Raw genomic sequence first — 20879 nt, forward strand, 5'->3', positions numbered from 1 at the left:
CCGCCGTCCCCGTCCACCTGACGGCCGAGCTGAGGGCTGAGCGCGGCCCGGCGGGCGCCACCCTCCGGCTGGGCCCTTCCAGCCCCCGCCGGCCGCGGCAGCAGCAGCGCCGCCTCCCCCCTCCTCCCGCACCCCCGGCCACGGCGTCCAACGTGGCGCTGCCGACTGCGCATGCTCAGCCCACGGCGCGCGCGGGGCCGGGGGGCGGGGCCGGGGGCGGGGCCGGGGGCGGGGCCGCGCAGTGACGACAGCGCGCAGCCGCGGGAGGCCAGGACGCGCCACGTCAGCGCGAGCGGCCGCGCCCCCTCCCGGCGGCCGCCGTCCCCGCCTCCCCGCGCGGCCCCGCCGCCCCCCGCGCGCTCCCGCTCCGGCTCCGGCTCCCGCTCCGGCTCCGGCTCCGGCTCGCGCGCACCTCCCGGCCGGCCCGCGCGCCCGCTACCGTCGCCGTCGCCGTCGCCGCCCGTCGGATACGCGGTCTCATCATGTCTTCGCCTCCCGAGGGGAAGCTGGAGACGAAAGCCGGACACCCGCCCGCCGGTACTGACTGGTCCCCGTGTCTGTGCTCCCCGCGGGCGCGGAGGGGCGGGGGCGGGGCGGGAAGGGGCGGGAAGGGGCGCGGGGCCTGCGACGACGTGGCGGCGCCGCGCGGACCGGGCCGGGAGGTGCGGGCACAGCCGCGGGGCCGCGCCGAGGTCGAGAGTCTGCGCCGGGACCCAGCCGGGGTGCGCGGGCGTCTTAGGAACACACGTAGCCGGGACGCTCCGAGTCCGTGTTTCGAGGGTCGCGCCGACGCTTGGCTGTGGCCTGACAGCATTTCCTGTCCACAGAAGAACCGAAGGAGCGGAAATGATTTTTACCACTAATCACTCAGTAGGACTTTCTCCCCCCGCCCAACTTTCTCTCTCATCCGACTTTTTCTTAAGTGCTTTTTTCCCCCGTGGGCTTTTTTTTTTTTTTTTCCTCTTTCCTTCAAATCCTAAACTTCTGAGCCAAGGAAGTTAAATCGAGAAAAGAGTCATCTTTCTTAAAAATAATAATAATAATAATAATAATGCGCTTTATATTCCTGCTGCCTCCTTCCTGAGCACAGTTTCCGTCCGTGGCTTCGACTCTGGCCCTCCCGGCCGAGGTCCGTTTCTCTTCTGCCTTACAGTGACAGTCGATCCACGTGGAAGGACGCTGGGAGGCACAAAGGCTGCCGCTGCAGAAATCAAGTCCCAGCGGCGTGCGGGCTTCTTTCGGGGTCCGCATTGCACGAGTTAATGTTAGAGTCAGTCTGCCAGGAGCAGAAGCCTTATGGAACCATGGCTGCTTCTGGCGGCCCGTGTGCCCAGGCTTGTGGGAGAGCCCTGCGACCTGCCGTCCCCACTCTAGGGCTCTAATTCTCTCCCTCGACGGGAGAGAAAACAGCAGTTTTTAAGTAAGCTTCGTTCCAGAGTAGGTAGTATTTTGCTCTGGTGAAAGATGCTCTCAACCACAAGGAAACTAATTGGCACCAGGAAAGAGTGAGTATGGCTAAGTGGTGTGTGAGGCATGAAGAGGCTTGGGATCTCAGAAAACAGCTCCACCAAAAGGGAAAATATGCTTTGGGGCCCTTTGCAAAATTGCATTAGTTCCCAAAAAGAGAGAGGGAGTACCTCAAAGGGATTGCTTTGAAAGGTAACTCTGAACCTTTAGTTGCTCCTGCTATAGATCACATCCAGCTGCCCACTGACCTGGGCAGTTGCTCAGGAAAGGACAACTCCAGTGGCGCTCGCAGCCTTGGACTATGTGGCAGCAGTCGGTCCACGACTCCCCCTGGCCCCTGGCCCCTGGCCCTGGCTACTGAGTGGCCTTGAAGTGTATCTGTTGGAGTGATGCCAAATCAAAGTAGCCCTAATTAAATTGCCTGGAAAGACATGTCCATACCGAGATTTTTAAGATCAGAGACGTGGACTGTGCATATTAACTTCCCAGGCTTCATAAAGGACTCTGATTTTCTTTGAATTGTAAATATCTAGGATTTGTGAATTACAAATTAAATAGCTTTTTGATACCCTGAGGAGCAAGGAAGCAAGGTTTGGGCTCGCTGATCTTCCTCAGGGAAAGGTCCAGGACAGGGCCACCTTTGCTGCTGTCCCTCTTCAGTTCGTTTTTTCCATCTGTCAGGACTAGAGCCAGATGGCACTTAATCCCACAGGTAAGCCCTTCAATGAGTTCAGGACAGGTCCTTTGGGGCCCCAGTCAAGCAAGAGCTACGTAGGGATATGTCACTGTTATTCTGCATTTTCCAAGACTAGACACACATGGCCAGAGGTGGAGGAAGGGCCTGGCATCCTGGCCCAGGGGTACAGGTTAGAAAGCTGCTTAAAGTATTTCGCTTCCCAGCAGTACCCCTCCGTGCACTCCCCAGTATTATAGAGGTCCCTGCAGGAAAGCTCAGAGAGCTCGTGCTTACTCCGGCATGGCCAGAGAGTAGGCAGTTCTGCAAAGTAGATCATATTAAAAAATAAGCCAAAAAAAAACCACCCACTATAATAAAGAATAATCATCAAAGGTGGCCAAGAGCACAGTTCATAAATCAAAATAACAGCCTTAAAACTTCAGGAACCCTTTCATTAAGTGCTTAAGTTGGGTAACAAAGACTCGTGCTTAAATCCTCAATCGGAAACAATAAAATTCTCTCCTATAACTATCTTCATGTTCTTTTGTGTTTTCTCATTATTGCTGTCTGAGCCAGGTACCCTTCTGTGCGTTCCCATGGCATCCCGTTTCCTTATTATCACACTTAACCTCCACTTATCTGCCTCTTTTCTCCTTGCTTCTGCGCTGAGTCTTTTTTTTTTTTTTTTCTTTGAGAGAAAGAGCACAAACACGGAGGAGAGGTAGAGGGAGAAGCAGACTCCCTGCTGAACAGGGAGCCCGATGTGGGGCTCGATCCCCGGACCCCAGGATCCTAACCTGAGCCAAAGGCAGATGCTTAACCGACTGAGCTACCTGGATGCCCAAGTCTTCTTATTTATTTGTTTGTTTGTTTGTTTGTTTGTTTGTCTGAAAGTGGGAGAGTGAGCACATGTGGGGCTGATGGTGGGGTGGTAGGAGCAGAAGGAAGGGACAAGCAGATGGTGCTCAGTGTGGAGTCCAACATAGGGCTCCATCTCACCACCCTGAGATCATGACCTGAGCCAAAACCAAGAGTCAGACGCTCAAACAACTGAGCCACCCAGGTGCCTTATTTCTGGGCTGAGTCTTCATGACCGTTATCCTCAGTGGCTGACACAGTGTCCTGCACAAAATAATAAATAGCTCCTGAGTGAGCTTCCCCAAGCCTCTTACCACCTCTCATATCCCCCAGAGCATGCAGGACCTGCAGTGTCCCTCTCCGTCTGAGCCCTGCATCTTAGCAGTGGAAATAGTAACTGCCATGTGCTGAGTGTTACAGTGTGCCGGTGTTTCCCTCTACCCTTATAAATTCATGGCAGATTAACAAGGGAAAAGCAAATAGAAGTTCAGTAACACGTGTGCCTCCTGTATTGGTGGGAGAGACAGAGGAAAAATGAGTAACTCCCTGACCTGGCTTGAGCCACCAGCTTGAGCTAAAGACACTGGAGGCCCTGCCTCACCCTGCAGGGCACTGTCATCCAGGCCCTCTGTAAAAGTAATGAAGTCTTAATGATTTGAGATTTCTCCATTTCTCTCAACTACAAAGTATCTGCGGAGAAATGGGTTGAGACAGCATGTTTTATGAGCATTATTGGAAATACAAATTAGCAAAGTTAGAATTAGCGAGCCAGGTTCTGTTCCATCAAATAGCAGGACCAGTACGCCACGGCAGCAAGGAGAACGTAATTATGAGCCACACTATTACTCATCTCTGCCTGTCTTTGGGAGTTGGTGGCAGTGATGTGGATAAAATCTCTCTGTTAAATACATTTTGCTGGCCCCGCTCCCCTCCATTTCCCAGGGTAGCCAAAACCATATGTCAGTAAAGTTCTCATAAATCTAATATGTGGTAGCTTTGAGCGTTACTAATTTTACATATGGTTTTCTTTGAAAAGTAGACTTTCCATTCCTTCTCAAATTGAGTCAAATGGAAATATAAACACGATTGTATTTTTTTAAAGTGAAACGGAAAATAGAGTCCTTTTTTTAGTAACTTCAAGATAATTCAGTTCTCTGTTACGTTAGTCATTCAAACATGAGTTAAGGATGCATTAAAAGGTTGTGGGTGATAATTCTCCCTAAATTGTCTCCTGCAGGAAGCTTTCCAGATTACCTAGGCCACTCTCTTGCCTGCAGTGGACAACTAGTGTGTCTTTTATTGTGTTAACCATACAGTTACAGATTTTCCAAGCACACCTCCAGTGCCCTCAACCTAATCACTGATTAATGCTTGAAGAATACAGGAAAGGGGTCTGCTTTTGCTCCCAACATGCCAAGAAAAAAGAGAGAAAAAGACACTTCTAGTCACTCATTTTTTTCAAAAACTCCCAGTGAGGGTAGAACGCAGCATTTCTGAAATACGGTTTAGATTTCCCTCCATTTCCATACTTGGTTTCATTCTCTTGTGTGTGCTCTTTCCATTCTACACAATGCCCATGCATTCTTACTTGGTTTGGGGGATGCATTCCCCTTCCCAACTTCAGAAATCTTTTCATTTATATAGGGAATACTCACTGTTGTATCAAGGTCTGTATCAGTTACAGTTACATCAAAAGGATTAAGTATTAGTTACAGTAACATTAATGAGTCCAGTAGGGCTCACTGATGTCACAGACAACCCAGAATCTCAGCAGCTGGGCTGAACAAATCAAGGTTTGTTTCCCTTCCAGGTAGCCATCCTACAAGGCTCCCCCATCACATGGCCTGTGTAGATCATGGTGTGAGGGCTTATGGTGACACCTGTGACTTACATGTGTCACTACATCACTTTCCTATGGCTGCTGTTAGTAAAGCATAATAAACTTAGAGCCTTAAAATAACACTTCACTGTTTCATCATTTGGAAGGAGAGAAGTCTAAGATGGGTCTTACCAGGCTGAAATCAAAGTGTCTGCAAGGCTGGTTTCTTCTGGGAGCATTCTGGGGAGAGTCCTTTTTTTTTTTTTCTTTTTTTTTTCTTTTTTCCGTTTCCAGAATAATCTTATTTTTTTTTAAAGATATTTATTTATTTATTTATTTATTCATGAGAAACACAGACGGGCAGAGACATAGGCAGAGGGAGAAGCAGGCTCCCTGCAGGGAGCCTGATGAGGGACTCCGTCCCAGGACCCTGGGATCATGCCCTGAGCCAAAGGCAGACCCTCAACCGTGAAACCACCCAGGTGCCCCTAGAATAATCTTATTTTAAGGTCAGCTGAATAGCAACCTTAACTCCCCCTTGCCAGCTAATATAACACATTCATAGGTTCCGGGGACTAGGGCACAGACATCTTTGATGGGCTGTGGGGATGGATGATGCTGCCTACTTAGTCTCTATTCCCCATACTTAGCCAGGCCCCAGGTAAATGGCCCCAACCCAACTGCAGGGGAGGCTAGGATTGGGAGTGGTGGACACTCAGATTTTTCTGCTGTGCCTCTGGGCATGGATCCTACTTCTCCCCGTACTTTCTGAAACCAGCTTCCCTAAACTGAAGCATCCCCACCCGGCTGCCCACACGCCCTTCTCAGCTTTGTCCAGTCTGTCCAGCATGGTCGCTGTCCTGGCCTGGTCACCCAGCACTTGGTTCTTTGGATCACAGCCCAGTCACAGAACGGACACTGTGGAAGGCGGGCCAGCCTGTGTAGCTCAGACCCAGAGCCCCATGGCCCCGGCCACCACACCATGTCCCTGAACGTCATGTCCACCTGTGGAAAGCCACTGGATTGCCCTGGGGAGCTTAAGGGCCTTCCCACCTCAGTCCACAGTTCTAAGTACAAAAGAGCCATTTGCCTTCGTTCTTCCTCAGCTTCTTGATAAAACCATCAGGGGCACAAATTCAGGAATTGATCAGGGGCTCATTTTTTACTCCCCAACTGCCCGTGGACCTGGAAGCCCCTGTCACAACTGCACACATCTTGGGGGCAGGTGCTCCTCGGGGGTAGGTCAGCTGGTGGTGCCTCTCCTGCTTTCATCCCCTGCGTCCCCCATAACCCAACCCCACCGCAGACCCACGAGCCCCCGGGAACTCAAGTGTCTTTACCTGCCAGCGGGTTCTCCCTCCTTGCTCCTGGAGAGCTGTGTCTCCTAGCTACCGTGGGCTGTGCTCCTTAGCCCTGACCCCCCCCAGGCCCCAGGGCAGGGGGCAGGTCCCCCCTTCTACCTTCGCTCTCCTGCTCTGCCTGAGATGATTGGGTTGACTCCTAACCTACAGCTCTGGTTGGCTTCTGGTTTGGTCTCTTTTGTTCTCTACCTGAACAGTTTGCGGACCCCTGCATCACTTCTTCAGTGGCTTAGCTTTCCTGCCAGTAACCTTTCAGCCATTCTTCTCGGGTAAGAACAAAGGTGGCATACACTTGCCAGTCGTGTTGGGGCACCCGAGTTGCTGCTTCGGGACAGTTGTGCGAGACAGGGCTGAGTCGCAAACAGCCCCCGGGGAGAGCCTTCTCACCCCTGCCCGACTTGCAGCTGTGGATCGTGCTAGCCTGCTACTGAGCCCGGACAGAGAACAGCCAGGCACCCTGACACCCCAGGGGATCCCCAGCCACAGGAGAATGTGACATCACTTGCCTCCTCAATACTTCTTACCCGGCGCAGTCTGACCACAGAGGACGCTTCCTCCCTTCCCTCTACCCCCCAGGCAGGAAGTGCTCTGCAAAGAGCTGTGAATGTCAAACTCTTTTTCTTCCCTCGCATGGGTGGCATGGGTGGCGTAGTAACCAGAGCCTGCCCTAGGTGGTCACTTTGTGTCTCTCCGAGGGGCTACTGATGCTCTGTTTCCTGGAAGGTCCAAGTAAAGACAGGCCTGCAGGGGGTGATTAAGGGGACGGGCTGCCAGGGTCAGATCCAGCTCCCGGCCCACTGGCTTCCCCCTCTTCACCCCTCAGGATCCACTCCATAGAGTTACTGTAAAGTAGGATATCATGTGGCCAGTGATGAGAAAGGTGCCTGTACATAGTGATGGTGAAGAAGAGCAAAGTTGAAGAATTACGCAGGATCTGTCTCCAGAAGCTTGCATACTTAGATAGTGACCTACTGACGACAGTCCTAGGGGTAGGGAGCTGAGCACATCAGTGGAGCACTGCAGTGGACAGCACTTTACAGGTGTCTCACTCCCCTCATTCCCTTAAGTCTGAACTGTCATCCCTGTTTTACATCTGAGGAAACTGTCCTGAGAGACATCACAGCACCAAGGACACAGACTAAGGAGGTCTAAGTAGTAGATGCTAATTGTTAACATCCATCGAAGAAGAGTAGCTAACAGTTCAGCATTTGCCAGGCCCTGTGGCAGGTGTTTCACACATTCTAACTCATTTAGTCCTCAGCGAACCCCACCTGGGGAGAGCACTGTCACCCCCTCACAGAGGAAGCACCTCGAGGCACAGAGAGTCCCAGCAACTTGCCTAGACCTACACACACATACGAACACACACACACACACACACACACTCACACAGGTGGGCGGAGCTAGGATTTGCACCCAAGGATCTGTCTCCAGGGTCCATGGCCCCATTGTCTGCACAGCACTTCTGCTAAGCAGGATTTGGTATTCTTTTCAGTTTGAAGCTCTCCTTTGAGTAACAACCACTACACCAAAAATCTGAGTTTTTTCCAATGTCTCATAAAAAACTTCCATTTGCAAAGAATTCTGCAGAGATTTCTGCCAAAATAATTCTGCCTTTGTATTTTCACAAATGAGTTCTAGTGACAGTGGTAAAACAATCACCGTAAATATGTGCCATCATACATTTTGGCAGTATTGCAAGTTCAAATGAACCTGTCTCAGTGTTGAGTTATTACTATTATTGCCACTTTTTATTACTGCATTAATCACCACACACACTGTGAGGGATTGATGAAGTTAATTGTTTTTATAAACTGAATTAAATGAAGTGCTAATGGGAGGTGACTGAGCCCTGATATGTGTACTTCAACAGAGCAGTGGCCAGGCTTCAGCTTGACCATTTCAAATGTCACCTTGACCTTCATCGTTGGCTTTCTTTGTAGTTAGCTGCGCAGTCCTTTTCCCTTCAGTCCCTTTGTAGAGCATATCTATTGAGTTGCAGTTTTAAGATTGTATGTCTGCCAAGCTAAGATGATTCAGGCATCATTTTTTAAATGGGTATTAGTCTGCTTGGACTGCTGTAACAAAATCGCACAGCCCAGGGAGGCCTAAGCTACAGGAATTTATGTTCTTGCAGTTCTGGAGGCTAGAGGTCTAAGATCAGGGTGCCTACAGGCCTGGTTTCTCCTAAGGCCTCTCTCAGCTTACAGACGGCCGCCACTTTGTTGCCCTCATGTGACCTCTCTGTGGCCATCCCTCGTGTCTCCTCCTCTCCTTAGAAGGACACCCATCCTATTGGATCAGGATACCTGAACAGCCTCATTTTAACTTCATCCCGTCTTTAAAGGCCCTGTCTGCAAATACAGTCACATTCTGAGGTTATGGGGGCGAGGGCTTCAACCTGTGAGCTCAGGAAATACAACTTGGCCCATCCCAGCACCTTTAATCAATTTCTAATGAGCGTGAACTAAGGGAAAGCTAGATGGGGAGGAAATGAATTTAAAAGAAAAACAAAAACATGTTAGGGGAACAATTCTTCCAGCCTTTTCCTTTGGCCAAAAACATAACTCTCCAATCTTACATTTCAATAGAGTAGAAAATTATCTGAACATATTACAGAATTTGATTTCCATTTCTATTTCTTAAGGTTGGACAGACTACCCAACGTGGAATATGTTGATAAGCCACCTGCAATGGTGTTTCTGTTTTCTTTCTTTTTTAAAAAATCTGAGCACAAAGCAAGGGAAATCCCTCGGAACCACACCCAAAGAAGAAAATGAAATTCAGAACAGTTAGCATGAGTCTTGAGCCCACGTGAGGCAGAAGGTGACCTGCTTTGCCTTAAAGACACTAGCATTTGGGTTAGGGCTCACCCCACCGACCTCATTTAACCCAAGACCCCAACATACAGCTCAGAGGCCAAATCTGTGGAGCAAGGGTGGAGCGATGTGCCCAGCCACACAGTGGGATGACAAGAAACTGATCTCTTTCAACTTGGGCAGAGGGAGAAAAAAATCTCCCTAAGAATTTATAAATGCAGACGTGGGCTATGAGTTCAAATTTATACTGTTCAGCAATTCCTGTTCTAAGAAGTTGGACGTAAAAAGGATTTCCAGGTGCCTGTATTCCTGGTTTGACAGAAGTGTGTACAGCATCTTTCCAAAGGGAGGCAGCCTACACCCCAGGCCCCAGAGGATCCCCACAGACAGAACCTTACCGAAGAAAAGCTCATAATCTCCAATCACCGAAACGAGAGGGAGACTTGGCAGATAGAAACAAACAGCAGGATTAGACTCCCAAGGCCCTCGGATCATAAAATAATTGAATGTACAATTACAAAATAAGTATGCCTAAAGTGATTACATATAGAAAAGAATTAGAAACATGAGGAATGACTAAGACCCTATCAAATAAAGACTGGGTGAATTTGGGGGTGGAAATAAAAGCTCTACAGGTGGAAAATTAAAATTATTGAAATAAAAATCAATGGATGGGATAAAAAAAAAGCAGATATTTGAAAGAATTACCAAACAGGATTATATATCCTTCTTTTCAAAGCAGAACTTCCCCTTGAAAAGAATTAGTGGTGGCAGCAGATGCATGGATATACAGAGTCCTTTATCTTATCTGGCCTCTGCTTCGCATTTTTCCAGCAGACTGCTGCTGGGGACTGGTGGCCTTGAAGCCAGCACTGTCAGCTTCCTAAAGCCCCACAAACTCTCCCTGGGAAATTGAAAACTAATAACCTCGAAGTGTGTGAGCCTGAGGGTGTTTTTCATGTTCTCCTTCCTCTCGCATCCTAAGGAGACTTGTCCTGGACTTTTCTTAATTCATTGGGGTCCAATCAAATTCGTCACGCCAGCGAACATGGCCTGACAAGTTGGCTGTCTGTGTGATCAGAGCTGTGCCATGGCACCCGGGTGGTAGCTGACCTGAGGAGGGGGGATGTGGCACTGAGAGCCCCATGCCACAAACCTGGGGGCTGGTGACCACGGTTCACGTGGCTCTGCTTTCTTTCAGTACTCACCTGTGCCAGGAAGCAGCCAACACCTCTGTCTTCGTCCCGTTCCGGGCTGCTATAACAGAGTACCACAGACTGGTGGCTTATAAATGACAGAAATTGCTCACAGTTCTGGAGGCTGGAAATCCAAGATCAAGGCACCAGCAGATTGGGCCCCTAGTGAGGGCTCCCTGCCTGGTTCATAGACAGCCATCTTTTCACTGTCTCCTCACATGGGGGAGAGGACAAGGCACCTCTGGGGGGCTGGGGCTGGGCCTGAGGAAGGGTCTCTTTTACAAGGGCCCTAATCCCATTCAGGAGGACTCTAACCTCATGACCTCATCACCTTCCAAAGGCCCCATCTCCAAATACCATCACAAAGGGGAAAGGTTTCAGCAGCTTCTCTTATTTAAAGATCTTAGGATGCAGCTCTTACCCCTTTCTGCAGATGAAGCAGCAAGGCTTTAAAAAAAAGGCTTAAAGCAGTGGCTAAATAGTCCAAAACCCTGTAGCTCAGGATGTGCAGTAGCTTGCCAACCCCAATGCCCGTGACAGCACATGAGGCTGGCTCTTTGGATATAAGGCCAGCATTTCTAAACTCTATTCTGTGGAAGACTATAGGCCTAAAGGATGATAACCAGCATTCCTGGGATGGGGGGGGGCAGTTTTGGGATCAAATAAATTTGAGAAAGATGGTACACTCTATACACCCTCCTAGAGCTTACAAAACATGCTAGAGGCCAAGAAAATCTCTTGAGGAAACCCATTTAGTTTGTTCAAACTGGCATTTCCCACACTAACAGATCATAGAATCCCCATTTTGGGGGTGGGGGGTTGGTTTGTTTTCTTACAAAGCAGTATTAATGTATTCACCATTGAGGAAACACAAATCAAACGACAATAAAATAGCATTTCACTTCTACTACAATGGCTGTACTTTAAAAGTTAGACAATAGCAAGCATTGACAAGCATGTGGAGAAATTGGAATGCTCGGACTGGTTGGAATGTAAAATGGTGCCATGGCTTTGGTAAAGCCATTTGACAGCTCCTCAAAAGGATATACACAGAGTTACTGTGTAGGTGTACACTCAAGGAAAAGAGGGCATACGTCCATATATCCACACAAAAACGTGTACCAGGTTGTTTACAGTGGCATGATTCATAATACTCAAAAAGTGAGAAAAAGCTATGTGTCCATCCATAAATGAAGGGATAAATAAAATGTGGTCTGTCTGTGCAGTAGAATGTCATTCAGCCATAAAAAGGAATGAAGGACTGCCACAGGCTGCCACATGGGTAGACCTTGGAAACTTCACCCTGAGTGAAAGGAGCTGGTCAAGTACACAGAACAAGCAAACTGGAAGGAGTGGTTGCTGTGAGCTGGGGGTGGGGAGATTGGGGGGCAACCATTAATAGGGATGGGGTTTTGGTTTGGGGTAATGGCAGTGTGCTCAGATTGACTGTGGTGATGCTTGTACAACTCTGGGTGCATTCAAAACCATTGCAATTGGAACACCTGGCTGGCTCAGTGGTTGAGCATCTGCCTTCAGCCTCGGGCGTGACCCCGGGGTCCTGGGATCAAGTCCCGCGTTGGGCTCCCTGCATGGAGCCTGCTTCTCCCTCTGCCTGTGTCTCTGCCTCTCTCTGTATGTGTCTCTCATGAATAAATAAATACAATCTTAAAAAAAAAAAGGTATGTGAATTACATGTCAACAAGACCATTTTTAGAAGTGTGCTAGTACTGAAGCTTCACAACACATTTTGGGAAAGGCTGCCACAGACATGACTGGCTGCCGCCAGTGTGGGCTCTGTGACTGTCCCGTGTCACCCAGGGCTGGATAGACCCATCAAAAGCATCACCAGTGTTTGAGCAAATGTCACAGAACAGGAATTAGGTGGGACCCTGTTGCATCAAGAGCATGCACAGAAGCTAAAGCAAGCAGCCACTCTCTCCCCGTGGGTGATACTCTGCTTGTACCTCTGCTCTTACGAAGTCCCTGTAAGAAAGCAACAGAGCAAGCGAGAGCCTTGGAAGGTTTCTAAGTGGGTCTGGAGTGAGAGATGGTGTTGCCTGGCACGGCGTGCTGAATGTCCCACCAGGGCACCAGCCGCTGTGGCTAATCCATGTGGCCACCGGGTGATGTGGCCCACCTGGTGGCTGTGGGGCAGCCGAAAGCTTCGTGCGGGTTCCCCTGGGCCCTTCCACTGCCAGGCTGATCACTCCCCACTTTGTTCTCATTTTAGTGAAAGCTGGCGGGATGCGCATCGTGCAGAAACACCCGCATTCGGGAGACACCAAAGAAGAGAGAGACAAGGACGACCAGGAATGGGAAAGCCCCAGGTGAGAATGCTGGCAACTCTCGCGGTTGGCAGACGACCATTACTCGGTCAAACATGAACGTTTGTTCTCCGCTCTGCGCTCCTGATAAGCCCTCGCCATGGGGCCGCCCCGCGCGGTGTATTTTTCCGCTCGTGATCAGTGAGGCTCTGTCCCCAGACGGGAGGGACATCTGGAGTTCGCCTGTCCCAACTCGGTCTTACCATATGCTGTCAATCCATGTGCACTGCCCTCGACTTTCACGACCATATTGACATCATCTTGAGTCCTTCGAAAATGCCATTCTAGATCAATCTCTGGGGTGGGCCTGGCATCTGTGCAGCCAAGATAGTGAACTATGATTTAAAACCGTCCGTGAACATCTGGACTTTCCCATTCTGCAGCCAAATCTAAACCAGCAAGGTCCCATCCTTCTGAATGCCCAGGGGTCCTTAAATGACATCTCTGCCCCCAGCTCCCCAGGTCCCCAACGGCTCCTCTGTCTGCGGTGTCCCCAGCTCTGTTTATTACCTGTTTTCCTCAGAGTTTCTCACGTTGAGTTGGGCTCCAGAACCTCCTTACAAACCCGTTTCCTTCTACTCTGTCATGCTTAAACCTGTGCCACAAATGCATACACCTCTGTCTGAGCCTGTCCACATGGAAGAAAGTACACACTGAGCTTTCTGCCTCACGCCCTGTCCCCAGAGAGGGTCTCCACCAGAGCGGAAGCTCAGTGTGGGAAGGGTGTGGGAAATCGCTAGCCTGTGTTTCTGTGGACAAGGTGCATTATTTTGTTTCAGCCCAATAGTCCTGAGTAGTAAGTGGCATCCTCCTCAATTTTTACATGGGAAACGAGTCCTTAGAGGCTTTGCACCTGCTCATGCCATACACCTTGTAGGTTAATGGATCAGGAATTTAAAACCAGTCGAAGAGGGTCCCAAAGGGCCAGGCTTCCAAAAGAGTAGCTCCCGAGAGCATACATCCCCCCTAAAGGACGTGTGTGTTCTTGGTAACCCCACGTTGTCCCTGTGCATATGTGCCATACTGAGTCTTTTCTGCAGAACCTTGTAGGGTATAAGTTATAGTGCAATCACCTGAGAGGCAAACAAAATTGGGGACAAAGTTTCTGAGTGATTATTGCCCATTTAAAATCATGAGATCAAAAATTAAATAAATAAATAAATAATAAATAATAAATAATAAATAATAAATATCATGAGATCAGCAATATGGAGGTTCAGCCTAAGTTCTGTTTTTGTTTTTTTGTTTTTTAAAGAAGGCAGCAGTTTAAAGAAAATTCTAGAATTACCTTTCTCACTGGTTGTTTTCACAAAGCTGTGTTTGGAACATAACTCTCCTAGAAGTCCACAGTCCTGTGTCTGAAAGCCTTGGGGGGCCCAGTTTATTTCAGAATGGAGACATTTTGGGGGTTTTATGAGAATAAAACAGCACACATTCCATACAGCACTCGAGCATCATATTCTAATCTGTATTTGATTTTCATACCAAGGGAGGTAAGCTCTTTAAATTTACAGCCCTAGGTCACTTCAGGTTGACTTTTGCCTCCATGCAGGTTATAAGGAAACTTACAGTTTTTAGAAAATTCTGGAACTTAGTATCAAATACAAGAGTGTGTGGGCCTGTGTCATTCCCTCCACTGGGGAACCTGGGAGGTCTCATCTTCAGATCCAGTTGTTCCATAGGGAGAAAGAGGATGAGAGGGAAAGCCTTGCCTAGGGAGGTAAGGGAGCACTCTTCTGTGTGAGTGTAAGTGGAATAAGGTACAAATAGCTATTTCCCTGTGAAACACAGTGTCAGTATGGTGAGAGCAGATAATTTATTAGCCTGTTTAGAAATAAAGACAAAACAGCCCACTCGTTTTCCTTCTATTGATTTTTTTTCATGAGGTGAAATACAGCATTTATTGAAGATGTGCAATTTAAATAAATATGCCAGAGGATGAATGATTGCGAGACAAAGGAGCAAGCACCCTAGTACTCTAGATTTTAGCATCTTACTCACCTCAAAGATTTGTTCTCTGAGGAACTAAGAATTTTGAAGCAGGCTGACTGCAGAGTAGGGTTTGTATAACACATGAGCACAGTTTTCTTTTTTTCCCTGCAGCCAAATTGCTATAATGTGTTCCTTATGAGTGTGTTAGCTCCTCTCCTCTTGACTTCAGCTTTGCTCTTGACCACCGTGGGTTAAACCACTTGACACACTATTGACAGATGGGGTAGGCCTCTGAAGACTCTGAAGCTGTTGACAAATACTGCTAGCACATCTCCCCCCAAAGCTCTACACCAGGCCTGGTACTCTGTGTAAGACATTACTCCTACCCCTTGTCCTTCTGGTAGGCTGACTGAGTAATCCTAACTAATTGTCCTTGCCAATGTTCTAGAGTGCAGTACATGTGGCCCTGTGCTCAGAGCTCTGTCCATATTAATTCCTTGGATCCTTATACCTCCATTTATTGTCCTCCCTATTTCAGAATTGGTTATTGATTATTATCCCCATTCCAGATTACTGCTCCCTCTTCAACAGCTCAGAAAGGTTAAGTCACTTTTCCAAGGTCACATAGCAAATGAGTGGTAGAGCCAACATGCCAGCAGAGCCCAGAGTCCTCACTATTAGCCCCGACACTGTGCTTACCGATGGAGTACTTGTTTTGTACTGGGCACTCACATCATGTTTAAAGCTCACACCACCTCTAGGTTGGTGTTACTGTGCCCATTATAGAGATGAAGAAACCAAAGCTTAGGGAGGTTTTCTCGCCCAAAGATATGTAGCCTGCTGGTGGCCAGACCAGGATTCAGCCCTGATTCTGTCTTGACTTGGACACTCCTCTTGTCTCTAATATGCTACAGAAGCCCCCAAAGTGACACACAATACGCAGAATATATTGACAGGCATAGAATGTAAATCCAGGTCTCTCTACCAAATAAACTTGTTGATTATGGATTGCCCATACCCTTTTCCATATTCCTAAAGTCTGTGAACCCACCCATGCAACTTTGCTGTCAATAGATGGTATGATTATCATATTATAAGGTTTCAGAGGACTGTGCTGTCTTTACATATAAAAAGACCTGTTTATTTGCAGAATCTGTCAAACATTTAATTATTCTCTTGGAAATGTCATGGCATGTGACTTCAACATCCACATTACCCTAATCTGAAAGTTTTATTATTTTTCATGTTTTGATCCAAGTGTTCTCTGGATATGAAAATAAGGGAAGAGTCTCAGATGCCAAATTCCTCCTTAGATCTGCATTTGCAAAACTCTGCCTTCCTTCCCAGATTTTTATAACTGTCTTTACGTTTACTGACTCCTCTCTAGTGGCTTCCTTCCTCATTAATCTGAAAATCAAATACTGATTACAGAGAAAATGAACAACTGGAGCATTATTATATAACAAAACAAAAGAACACAACTTTTACTTGGAATTACTTTTTTCTTGCAAATATTTATGCTATGTAATTTTCCAGAGATTTACAAATAATTTCCCATGCTGCCCAGTTATTTTGAGCTGCTACATATTTAAAAGGAGAAAGAAAAAGAAGTAGAAGAAATTTGAAAATATTACCCAAGAATTCCTGTCAAGCTGAGCGCTAGTTCCCTGTGGCTCTTCATCTCCAAGAAGAGGAATAGGCTTCAGCTACTAGATGCCAACTCAGAACCGAGCCAATTAAGGAAAGCCATGGTTTTCCTCAAAGCCTTGTGTCAAGTGTATTGAGATGAAGTGCTCACTCTTGTTACGTGAGGGAGAAATTGCAAACACAATTGGACTTTGGAAGCCAGTAGGATTCATGAAGAAAACAGGTTAGTGTGGAAAATGCACTGAGGTCCCACCTATTTAAAAGGCTACGTGACAGGAAGGGTAAACTAGAAATGCAATGGTTGGGGTATGGGCTGGGAGTGGTGGGGAAGCAGTGGAAGGAAGAGGGAGATAGGAATGGAGGGCCCAGGATTTAGAGCAAGCAACCCTTCTTGAGCATGGCTGTCTTTGCAGTTCTGGTTTAGAACCTCACGTAGCCAAAAAATAAGCAACCAATTCAAATTATCCAGCATGTGGGAGAGATCCAAAATGGAATCCAAACAGTAACAGATGAAGGCCTTACTGCCCCACCTTCCACCTCTTCTCCATCTGCATCCCAGAGACAACATCCCTTCCCCATCACCTTAATTATAATACAAATGATTACTGTAGCCCATTGGAAGGACTGGGGAAGAAAACACCTTACCCAAGTAACTTCAGAAAACACTATATTGACCGGATACTCCAAGGCTAAAGACAAAAAACCACACACAAACAAAACTGTACAAAAACACTATACTCCAATTAGTAGATGTGTTTCTTACAGGGGCTTGGGTTAGCAATTCTGGGATTGCTTTGTGTGTATACTAGGACTGAACAAATATGTAAATGTGCGGTGGGGAATGAGAGCCCAGTTTCTCGCTATCAGAAGAGAGGTTGCAGCTAGAAAGGAGGAAGGCTGAAACAAGCTTTGTGGTGTTGAATCAGAATTGGAAAACTCAGTTTTAAATGATGGATGGATGGATGGATGGATGGATGGATGGATGGATGGATGGATGGTAGGTACACATAGATGCGTACATAGGTGCAGAAATAAAGGCAGATGGGTTGGGCTGGCACATGTACCTATACTTCCTTGCTGCGTTCTCTGAGAGAGCCTGACCACCCATGAGGACTGACATCCATGTAACCATGAGCATCCCTGGGGCGCAGATCTTTGTTTCTAAACACTTTTCCCCCCTTGAGGGAACCAGGAATCCTTGGAGAGGTGGTAAATTCCAGAGCAGGGCAGGAAAAGTTTGGAGTGCCAGACGTGAGGAAGTGTGCTCTAAAGGATGGGCCTGTCAGAACTACAAAGGAGCCAACCTGAAGGAGCTCCTAATGGCCAAAGCTGGAGCAATTTGCAACAAAAGGATAGTATTGGATTATAACCCATAGAATAAAATAAACATCTATGAGTGCATCCTGATAGAAGTAATTGGATATATGAATGAGGAGAAGGGACAGCTCTTTACAGAAGAATTTTAATTAATAATTGTATAAAAGAGGGAAACAGAGAGGTGTCCGGGTGGCTCAGTCGGTTTAGGGTCGGCCTTCGGTTCAAGTTGTGATCGAGCCCCATGTTGGTCTCCCTGCTCAGCAGGAAGTCTGCTTCTCCCTCTGCCCTTTCCCCTCCCCCTACTCATTCTACTTCTCACTCTCTCTCTCTCAAGTAAAATCTTTAAAAAAGAGAGATGGGGCACCTGGATGGTTCAGTGGTTGAGCATCTGCCTTCAGCTCAGGTCATGATCCCACGGTCCTGGGATCCAGACCCACATTGGACTCCCTGTGAGGAGCCTGCTTCTCCCTCTGCCTGTGTCTCTGCCTCTCTCTACGTCTCTCAAATAAATAAGTAAAATCTTTAAAGAGAGAGAGAGAGAGAAATAGAATATCACCAATAGGCAAACAGCTCAGTAACTGTTACAGACAAGATCCACTGATGGATACCATAAACAGTGAGTGAGTCTAGGAGAAACAGAGCATTTGCATTGTCTCCAAGCATCTCCACCAGTGAATGTATCAATTACAAAACATGTCCTCCATGAAAAGGACACTTGTTTGCAGTATAAAAGTTGAAATAAGAAAGCAGAGCACCATCTTGATCAACCTCATATGGGAACCTGCACATCGGTGACCAATTTTTCACTGCTCTGTCCATGTCTGTGGGCTACCACGGGAGTGCACTGGGTCCCTGTTTCTCATCAGGATTCCACCTGCCACTGTTAGCATTCACCAATAACCCTTGCCTAAAACAGCTACTACTGTAAGGATGCCATGTTACTACAGGGCCGCCGTAACAAATACCACAAACTGAGTGGCTCGAATAACTCAAATGTAGCACCTCACAATTCTGGAGGTTGGAAGTCCAAGATCAAGTATCACCAAGGTTGGTTCCCTCTGAAACTGTGAAGGAAGATTATGTTCCATGCTCCATCCTGGCTTCTGGTAGTTTGCTGGCGATCTTAGGCATTCCTTGGCTAGTAGGTGCCCTACCTCGATGGTGCTTTCCCTGTGTCTGTTCGTCATCTTCCCCCTGTGTGTGTCCATCTCAGTGTCCAAGATTCCTGATGTCTGTCATTGATAAAGGGCCCACCCTAATGGCTTCATTTTAACTCAATTACTTCTATAAAGACCCTATTTTGTAGAAAGGTCAATTGTGAGGTACCGAGGGGGTTAGGATTTTACTTATCCTTTTTGGGAGAAAGCAATTCAGTCCCTAACAGATGCCAGATGGCAATCTGTGGCCATTTTAATGGGTCTCTCATTTGAAGTGAATTTTGAAGAAATAAAAATTTAAAACTCTGAAGTTAAGAGATGGCACAGCCTATGTACCTGGGAATTTTTTTCTAAGCCATTATCTGTACACTTGAACTTTAGTTTCACCGTGTGATGAACCAATTTCAACATCATCCTCACTTTCCAATATCATCTTTTCTATCCAGACTAGTTGCCAGCTACCTTTTAGAAGAGATGTATCTTTTTCCCTGAGATAATGTGGGGCTGGGGTGCTGAGTACCCACCAGCTATATGGATGCCTGTTCTGTTGCAGGTGCCCCAAGTTGCTGGGTGGGGGTCATGACGGGCAGCCACAGCTGGCTCGGGAGCTGGGATGCAGCAGCCACAGACCCCTGCCTTGAGCCAAAGGCAAAGTGTTGATGTGGTGGGACATGAAATGACATGGAATATTCATGGGATGGGGCTAAGTGGTTGTCACCTGCTTATGGCCTGAGATGCCTCCTTCAGGGAGAAGCAGTCCTGAAGGCACCATGAGAGCCTAGAATAGAAAGCCTGAGAGGCACAATGTCACAGTGAATAGTCCTGCCACCTTGGTAAGGAAAATGGGGAAGACTCTAGGTACCGTTGGTCATCTCTCACTGTCAGGTTTGCCCACATGAGACTCGTAGATTGATGTTCTCGTTCTGTAGGCAGCACGGGGCACTGATGAATGGTCTGTATACCAGCAAGGAAGTGATGACAGTAATCGTTCTGCCCATGGCAGCTTGGGCAGCAGAAAGCTAACAGCACGGGGGCGGGTCCCCACATCCCTGCGTGGTTCCCCGAGTCAGCTGGTAGCATGTAAGGTGGCATCCATGAGAGGCTGTTGGCGGGGCAGGGTCTCTCTGCGTTCACAGAGTCCACTGCTGTCCTGATGGCAGCCCTCTTCCCTCCCTCCGGAAGGCTCTGATGAGCCCACTCTCACAACCCCCAGGTTGGAGCAGACAGGACCTGTGTGGGCCGGCCGCCGCCCATAAGAAGCAGGTGTTCGCTTCTTAGGATTGCCACAGCTACATTCCACAAACTGAGTGCTTTAAACAACAGGAACATTCTCTCACCATTGGAGAGGCCAGAAGTTGGAGATGCAGGTGTCAGCAGGGCCATGCCCCCTCTGAAGCTCTAGGGAAGGATGTATTCCAGACCTTTCTCCCAGCGCCTGGTAGGTCCTTAGCTGCTGACAGCATGACTGTGATCTTCATGTAGCCTTCCCCAGCATCCGGGTCAGCATGCACCGTTGGCCAAGTTGAGCACTGCAGCAATATGCCTGCCCGCCTGGGTAGATGCTCTGTACCAGGGATGCGGGCCACAAACTTTGATCACATAACCCATCAGTTTAAAAACTGTTCTGTACCTGCATCCCCTGTAGGTGTATATTCATTTTTTAATTCTACAGGGCTACTATGTTACTGTTATATAAGCTCTAAACTGGATCCAAAGTGGATATTCATGTATTAGATAAAGATAAGATAAGCAGTATTTCCAGTGTCTCGCTCATCATTGTGACTTTGTGTTAGCATTAGCTAATATCTCAAGGTCCAAATACCCTTGACGTGAGCTTTCTCATTAATGATTCAGGATGTAAATCTAAATTTCTAATGGCCTTCTTGGTGATTTCGGGTTTTGTGGGGGAGGGCAGCATCTTGTCACATCTGATTAGGTGGTTGGTGTTTGTAATGTGGCTCACAAGACACACTTGGAGGAGAGGTGTGAGCTCTTCTCTGTGATTGCTGTTCACTTGGGCTTGTGTGGGTAGGAGCTTCAGCCTCTGGAGTTCTTCCGTGGGGATCTTTTTAAACCGTCATGTTAAGTCCATTTCATAAAAGTTAGTTAAATGCATTCCTAATACATTTGAGCACAGTTCTGGGTGCCTGGATATATCAAGGATGAGACTAGAGAATTGAATTCGTTACCCCCTTTAACTGGTGTCACGTATATTGGAAGACACCAGAAGCAGCTGAAGAGGCTCAGGGCACATTGGAGGTGAACCTGCTCCTTTCCCCGGAGCCCTGAGGACCACGAGGCCCCGT

The 20879-nt window shown here is 47.8% G+C and overlaps 1 protein-coding gene across 3 annotated transcripts in view; it reads left to right on the forward strand.

The window, feature by feature from the left end:
- The first annotated feature begins 363 nt into the window (after window positions 1-363).
- Window positions 364-20879, forward strand: part of LOC607300 (death associated protein) — a 65507-nt gene continuing 44991 nt past the window's right edge. For all 3 annotated transcript variants that reach the window (XM_038583314.1, XM_038583315.1, XM_038583316.1), the window contains exons 1-2: window positions 364-537; window positions 12427-12523. In XM_038583314.1, the coding sequence (XP_038439242.1) occupies window positions 483-537; window positions 12427-12523 (152 nt within the window). In that variant the 5' untranslated portion in view covers window positions 364-482. The remainder of the gene's footprint in view (window positions 538-12426; window positions 12524-20879) is intronic.

The sequence above is a fragment of the Canis lupus genome, chromosome 34 (assembly GCF_011100685.1).
Source record: "Canis lupus familiaris isolate Mischka breed German Shepherd chromosome 34, alternate assembly UU_Cfam_GSD_1.0, whole genome shotgun sequence".
NCBI lineage: Eukaryota > Metazoa > Chordata > Mammalia > Carnivora > Canidae > Canis > Canis lupus.